The sequence below is a fragment of the Jaculus jaculus genome, chromosome 14, assembly GCF_020740685.1.
Source record: "Jaculus jaculus isolate mJacJac1 chromosome 14, mJacJac1.mat.Y.cur, whole genome shotgun sequence".
Lineage (NCBI taxonomy): Eukaryota > Metazoa > Chordata > Mammalia > Rodentia > Dipodidae > Jaculus > Jaculus jaculus.
In genome coordinates this window covers 3581408-3589003 of record NC_059115.1, presented here as the reverse complement: position 1 = coordinate 3589003, position 7596 = coordinate 3581408, and the positions used below count along the sequence as shown (strand labels likewise).

Genomic DNA, 7596 nt, shown 5'->3' with positions numbered 1-7596 from the left:
TAATGTCTGCTGCTGTCTGGCTAAATGTACATACTATCCTTATCAAACTGCCCAGTAAGCACTTCTCTTAATATTTATACCCATATATTAATGCTACTCTCACTTTTGGTAGAGAACCTTCTATTTTCAGATGGCAGTGACCTTGGGATGACTCAGAAGGCACCATGGTGCTGAGAAGAAGTGACAGAGGAGTGCTCAGTACTGCAATATCTCTATCACACCTTCCAAGGCTCAGGGTCCATTGCAGAAGAGGTGGCGGAAAGAACATAAGAGCCAAAGGAAGGGTAGGACTCCTTACAACGTGCTCCTCCAGACACAAAATGGCCTGGATATCCATGACCTCACAGTGCCTGACACTACCTACACAAGACCATCATAATAGGAGGAAAAGATCATGACTTCAAAATAAAAGAGACTGATTGAGAGGGGGAGGGGATATGATGGAGAATGGAGTTTCAAAGGGGAAGGGGGGGGAGGGAGGGCATTACCATGAGATATAGTTTACAATCATGGAACTTGTTAATAAATTAAATCTTTTAAAAATTAAAAAATAAGAAAGGGAGAGGTTTGGAGAGATAGCTTTCCTTTGAAGCCTAAGGAGCCAGGTTCAATTCCCCAGGATCCATGTAAGCCAGATGCACAAGGTGGCACATGTGTCTGGAGTTGGTTTGCAGTGGCTGGAGCCTCCTGGTGCCCCTTTTCACTGCCTCTCTCTCTCCAACAAATAAATAATAAATAAATAAATATACAAAAGGGTGGGGAGCAAGTCTTAATGTTCTTGGGGAGTAATCTTGGTGAGGTCAGGATCCTTTCCAGACCTAACTACCAGAAGAATGCTTCCCCTCTCTGCCCATCCCTGGATGCCCCCCATCTCTGGATGCCCCCCCATCCCTGGATGCCTTCCCAGTGGTGTAGCCACGGGCAGAGGGACAGACACACAGCCACCCAATACTTGTTCTCTCCTCAGTTTAATGGTGGTTAGTGGGATTGCCAAACCCTCCCCAGCCCCCTCCCCGCCCCGTACAAAATATGTGTGTGTGTGCACGTGTGTGTGTGTGTGTGTGTGTGTGTTTAAACAAGAAAAAGGGGCAAAAGCCAGGAATGGGGGAGGGAAAGGGTGCAATCTGATATTTTCGTACAGATTTTTGATTTTTTTTTAATATATTATATATAAAACCATAGAGACCACGCATCCCCCAAAACTCCTATTCCCCTCCCTGGGGGGCCTGGAGGAGAGATGGGAAGACCCCCCAGGAGTGGGTGGACACAGAAATAAGGGTGAGACAGACGTGGGGAGGAGGTGCAGGGAAGAGGAGCTGCCCAGGACCTGGGGAAAGGGGACTAGAGCTGGGGCTTGGGGCTGTCTCCCTCACTACCCCGTCAGCGTTTGACACAAAGACGCAACCCCTGTTTCCACGCCCTCCCCCCACCCACTCCCCCCACCGTGCAAACATGGCTTTGCAAAGAGGTGCCCAGAGCTCTGCGGAACTCTTACAATGGCTGGCATGGGGTCTAGGACCCCCCAAAATATCTGTTCCCCTTCCCTGCCCACCCCACCCTTCCCAAAATCTGACTCCCTCCCCACAAGACCTGGTTTCTATAGCCCAGGGGGTTCTGGGTTCTGGTTTTCCCCTCCCCCCGGGCCAACTCTCCCCAAACCACCGGTCCCTACTGCCTCCCTGGACTTGGGGGTCTTGGAGGGACCTTTGGCCCCTGTCCCCCTGGGGGACCCAAACCTCTAGATCCTCACTTGTGGCCCCCGAGAAAGAGGCAGACATGAAACACCCCCAGTCTCTGCCCAAGCGCCTGGGGTGTTAGTGGTGGGGGGGAGCAGACCACCATCCCAGGCTCCGGTCAATGTCTCTGCTGGTTCCTTGTGGTTGGCGGTGGGGGTGGGGGGACACCAGCCCAGGCCCAGGCCTGGGGTAGGGGCAGGGTCAGATGAAGAATTCCTCTTTCCTCTTGTGTCCATCGCTGCCATTGAGGAAGGCTTCTCTTGCTTCCCCCTGCTCATCCAAGCCGCTGGCCTCATGGGTCAGATAGGAGCCTGGGGTGGGGGGAACAGAAGCCCCGGGGCAGAGAGGACAAGGAGGTGGACACACAGACACATCCATGGAGGCGGAGGAAACGGTCACCAGCCAAGGAAGGAGCGTCACATCCAGGGAGCACAAGACAGTTGCAGAGAATGGTAAAAACAAAATTAGGAGGACTCCAAAAGTTCACAGAAACACCCATCCTTAGCTGTTCTCCCCTCTCCATTGCTGTATTTATTTTTTATTTTTTCTTTTTTTTAAAGAGAGAAAGAGGGAGAGGGAGAGCGAATGGGCGTGCCAGGGTGTCCAGCCACAGCAAACAAACTCCAGATGCGTCGCCACCTTGTGCATCTGGCGTATGTGGATCCTGGGGAATGGAACCTGTGTCCTTTGGCTTTTCAGGGAAGTACCTTAACCGCTAAGCCATCTCTCTAGCCCCATTACTTTATTCTTAATGAATCCAGCAATTAGAAAGATAAACTGTTTGAGGGCTGGAGAGGTGGCTCAGTGGTTAAAGGCACTTGCTTGCAAAGACTGGCGGCGTGGGCTCAAATTCCCAGTATCCACGTAAAGACAGCTGCACAAAATTGCACATGTATCTCAAGTTTGTTTGCAGTGACAGGAGGCCCTGACACATCCATAATCTCTAATAAGTGAATTAAAAAAAAAAAACAAAAAACTTCTATTCAATTCCCTCCCCTTAATTCAGCCTCTAAATTTCACTCCTTTCAGGGTCCAGAGACCAAAACTCCACTCCTTTGCAATTTCTGTTTAGGATTCCTCCTGAATTTCAAATCTCTGGTCTAGGTTCTGTCCCTGTATCATACTGGCTCTGTGGGCACTCCCTTTAAAAAAACTTATTTACTTCTAGAGCTGGAGGGATGGCTTAGGGGTTAAGGCATTTGCCTGCAAAGCCAAAGGACCCAGGTTCGATTCCCCAGGACCCACGTTAGCCAGATGCACAGGGGGGTGCACACGTCTGGAGTTCATTTGCAGTGGCTGGAGGCCCTGGCGTGCCCATTCTCTTTCTCTTTCTCCCCCTCTTTCTCTCTGTCAAATAAATTTTTTTTAAAAATTATTTACTTCTAAAAGTTGGGCATGGTGGCACAGACCTTTAATCCCAGCACTTGGGAAGCAGAGGTAGGAGGATCATTGTGAACTTGAGGCCACCCTGAGCCTATATAGTGAATTCCAGGTCAGTCTGGGCCAGAGTGACACTCCAGGGCTTCTTGCCTCTGCACACAATTTTTTGCATCTGGCTTTACGTGGGAATTGACCCCAGGCCCCAGCAGGCTTCGTTTGTAAGCAAGGGCCTTTTACCTCTGAGCCATTTCCCCAACGCCCACCCTCTTCTGAATGTGGTCCCATGGCCCCCAACCCTTTCTGGAATCCCACAGTCCCCTACAACCACCTCTGGCTTCAGACCCTGTCACCACTTACCTTTCTGCCGGACTGAGCACCAGACCATGCCAACTAGCACACATATGATGAGGAACACGAGGAGTGCCAGAATGCCACCCACAATGGCGTAGGGGACTGATGTCTGGGCCTCCACCACCGCGCCAGGGTCTGTGGGAGGGACAGGGCACAGGACCAGGTCGTCAGAGATGGCCCCTTGCTGCCAAGCTCCTAAACCATTCTTTTTGTTCTGTTTGGTTTTTCGAGGCAGGGTCTCGCTCTAGCCCAGGCTGACCTGGAACTCACTCTGAAGTCCCAGACTGGCCTTGAACTCACCTTGATCCTCTTACCTCTGCCTGCCCAGTGTTAGAATCACAAAGGCGTGCATCACTGTGCAAGGCTCCTAAATCATGCTGTATACATCTAATCTTGCCCCTGAACTGCCACTTTTCCGTCACGTTTTCTTTATTATTTCATTTATTTGTTTATTTTGGTTTTTCCAGGTGAGTCTCACTCTAGCCCAGGCTGACCTGGAATTCACTATGGATTCTCAGGGTGGCCTCGAACTCACGGCGATCCTCCTACCTCTGCCTCCCGAGTGCTGGGATTAAAGGCGTGTGCAACCACGCCCGGCTCAGTCATGTTTTATAATATAATTCCTCTCCTTCCAGTTGTTCCTCTTCCTTTCTTTTTTTTCCAAGGTAGGGTCTCACTCTTTATAAATTTTTTTAAAAATTATTTATTTATTTATTTACTTATTTGAGAGGCAGAGAGAAAGAGGCAGAGAGAGAGAAAGAGAGAAAAAGAAACGGGCATGCCAGGGCCTCCAGCCATTGCAGATGAACTCCAGATGCGTAAGCCCCCTTGTGCATCTGGCCTAGGTGGGTCCTGGAGAATTGAACCAGGTCTTTTGGCTTTGCAGGCAAATGTCTTAACTGCTAAGCCATCCCTCCAGCCCCTCTTTTTAAATTTTTTAATTTATATTTGAGAGAGAGAATGGGCACATCAGGGCCTTCAGCCACTGCAAACGAACTCCAGACGCATGCACCACCTTGTGCATCTGCCTTATGTGGGTCCTGGGGAATTGAACCTGGGTCCTTTAGCTTTGCAGGCTAGGGCCTTAAATGCTAAGCCATCCCTCCAGCCCCAAATAAGTATTAAAAAACAAACAAACAAACAAACAACAACAACAACAACAAAAAAAAAACTTTTAGGCCAGACGTGGTGGTGGCACACACCTTCAATCCCAGCACTCGGGAGGCAGAGGTAGGAGGATCGCTATGAGTTCGAGGCCACCCTGAGACTACGTTGTGAATTCCAGATCAGCCTGGGCTAGAGTGAGACCCTACCTCGAAAAACAAAACAAAACAATTTGCTTACCCACTGAAATCAACCTCTCCACTTTGCCCCCCCCCCCCCATGCCAGCAGCGACCGGCCCTCACCATAGACCACAAGCACGTAGAGCGCCCTCGCGTGGCCGTGCTTGTTGGACGCCTCGCAGGTGTAGGTGCCGTTATCCGCCGACACCAGGCCGGGCAGCGTGAGGGTCTCCCCTACCGCCTCGGCCCTCTCTGGCAGAGATTCATTCCCGCGGTTCCACCGGATCTGGTTTGGCCTGGAGCGAAGAGTGAACCACACTGAGCATTAGGACCCCCAGGTTGTCAGCGTCCAAAATGTGACCCCAGGAATCCAGACATGCGGCAAACATCTCCGAAAAAGAAAGAGGCTCTCCCTGCCAGCCCTCTCTCTCCTTCCTGGAAAGCAAACAGGCCCGGATCCAGCGAGCTCATGTCGCTAGAATCACAACTTCCTGGGCTTTCCAGGCTCTATTATCCTGAGAGTGCAGGAGTCAGGCCCCACAGCCTCCCTCCAGAGGGATGCAGGAGTGTAACCCCCAGACCCCTCAATCCGTACCACTCTGACCCCACAGCCTCCTTCCAAAGGATGCAGGAGTGTAACCCCCAGACCCCCTCAATCCGTACCACTCTGACCCCACAGCCTCCTTCCAAAGGATGCAGGAGTGTAACCCCAGACCCCTCAATCCGTACCACTCTGACCCCACAGCCTCCTTCCAAAGGATGCAGGACTGTAAGCCCCCAGACTCCTCATCCCTTACAACCCAGAAATCCCGGTCTCATCCTCTTTTCGCCAAGGTCCCTCCTTACTAAGACTCAAGAGTCCAGCTCCCCACCCTTCCGAGGACCAGGAGTCTCGAGGGGCCTCTGAGCTCACCTGGGGTTCCCCGAGACAGCGCACGTGAGCACCAGCGTGTCCCCCTCCCTCACCACAGCCTGGGAGGCATGGATCCGGGCCGTGGGGGAGTCTGTGAGCAGAAGGAAAGATGGGGGGGCGGTCACGGGGAGGGTCTGGAGAGGACAGCGGCGCGGGGAGCCCCGGTTACGGGCCTCTGGGCACTTACACTGCACGTCCAGCACGTACTGCGTCTGCTTGCTGTGTCCCGAGGGCAGCGCCTGGTTCTGCGCCTCGCAGGTAACGATGCCGCCGTCGTCCTTGCGGTCCACGTGGAAGCGCACGGTGCTGGCCACGCTCCACACCTTGCCGTTCTCCTGGCCGCTGCTCACTCCTGCTCCACCCCCAACACGTGTCAAGCCAGGGTCACCGTTCCCCTGGCTAACTCCAGGGGTCTTCCCCCGACTCCTGCTGTCTTTCAGTCCCCTGGGTCGGGTCAGTTCATTCAATAGCTGAATATGGCCAGGGGAGGTGGCAAGGCAGCCCAGTGGTTAAAGGGCTTGCTAACCAATGCTACCCACATAAAAGCCCAACACAAAAAGCGGTGCCTGCTTCTGGCATTCATTTGCAATGGCAACATAACCTGGCGCCCCCTACTTCCCCACCAAATAATTTATTTTTTATTTTTCAAGGTAGGGTCTCACTGTGTCCCAGGCTGACCTGCAATTCACTATGTAATCTCGGGATGGCCTCAAAATTATGGTGATCCTCCTACCTCTGCCTCCCGAGTGCTGGGAAGAAAGGCGTGCGCCACCACACTGGCTTTTTAAATATATATAATGTTAAATAGCTGAAGGTTCTCTCTCTCTCTCTCTCTCTCTCTGACTGTAATAAATAAATAATAAAGTAAAATAAAAATAAAATAGGGCTAGAGAGATAGCTTAGTGGTTAAGGTGCATGCCCGGGAAGCCTAAGGACCCAGGTTCTATTCTCCAGGTCCCACGTAAGCCAGATGCATATAGTGGCACATGCATCTGCGGTTCATTTGCAGTGCATAGAGACCCTGGCATGTCCATTCTCACTCTCTCCTTCTCTCTCTCTGACTGTAATAACTAAATAAATATAAATTAAATGGCTGAAGGCTGGGGAGATGGCTCAGCAGCTAAAGGCATTTGTTTGCAAGGCCTGGGGGCCCAGGTTTTTAATTCCCCAGCATGTATGTAAAGCCCGTTACAGCAGCAAAAAGACCCTGGTGCCCCCCCCAAATAAATAAGTGTTTTTGTTTATTTTTTTAAAAAAATTTTTATTTATTTATTTGAGAGCGACAGACACAGAGAGAAAGACAGATAGAGGGAGAGAGAGAGAATGGGCGCGCCAGGGCTTCCAGCCTCTGCAAACGAACTCCAGATGCGTGCGCCCCCTTGTGCATCTGGCTAACGTGGGACCCGGGGAACCGAGCCTCGAACCGGGGTCCTTAGGCTTCACAGGCAAGTGCTTAACCACTAAGCCATCTCTCCAGCCCTTGTTTATTGTTCTTGAAGGATGGTCTCACCTAGTTTTCACTGTAGTTCCAGGCTGGTCTCAAACTCACGACCTCAGCCTCCCAAGTTGCTTGGGATTAAAGGCGTGTGCCACCACGCCCTGCTAGAAGGCTTTTATTTTTATTAGCACCATGCTCTAACCAACTGAGCTAACTGGCCAGATGGTTTTTATTTTTAAAATAATTGTATGTATTTGTTTGCAAGGAGAGAGAGAAAAAAATGGGCACCAAGCCCTCTTGCCACTGCAAATGAACTGCAGATGCATGTGCCACTTGGTCCGTCTGGCTTTACGTGGGTAGTAGGTAGTCAAACCCGGGCCATCAGATGCATGTGCCACTTTAACTTTTGAGCCATCTCCCCAGCCCTGTTGGTTGTTATTTTGAAAGGTTAGGGCATCAAGTGGTCCGGGCTGCCCTTGAACGCACTATGTAGT

At 51.3% G+C, this 7596-nt stretch overlaps 1 protein-coding gene across 1 annotated transcript in view; it reads right to left on the bottom strand.

Annotated features, from left to right (window-relative positions):
- Positions 1 to 1562: 1562 nt before the first annotated feature.
- Cadm4 (cell adhesion molecule 4) overlaps positions 1563 to 7596 on the bottom strand; it is a 28682-nt gene continuing 22648 nt past the window's right edge. The window contains exons 5-9 of the mRNA XM_045133899.1: positions 5852 to 6016; positions 5665 to 5755; positions 4875 to 5047; positions 3474 to 3602; positions 1563 to 2047 (exon numbers count right to left, since the gene is read on the bottom strand). Coding sequence (XP_044989834.1) covers positions 1938 to 2047; positions 3474 to 3602; positions 4875 to 5047; positions 5665 to 5755; positions 5852 to 6016 — 668 coding nt within the window. The 3' untranslated portion in view covers positions 1563 to 1937. The remainder of the gene's footprint in view (positions 2048 to 3473; positions 3603 to 4874; positions 5048 to 5664; positions 5756 to 5851; positions 6017 to 7596) is intronic.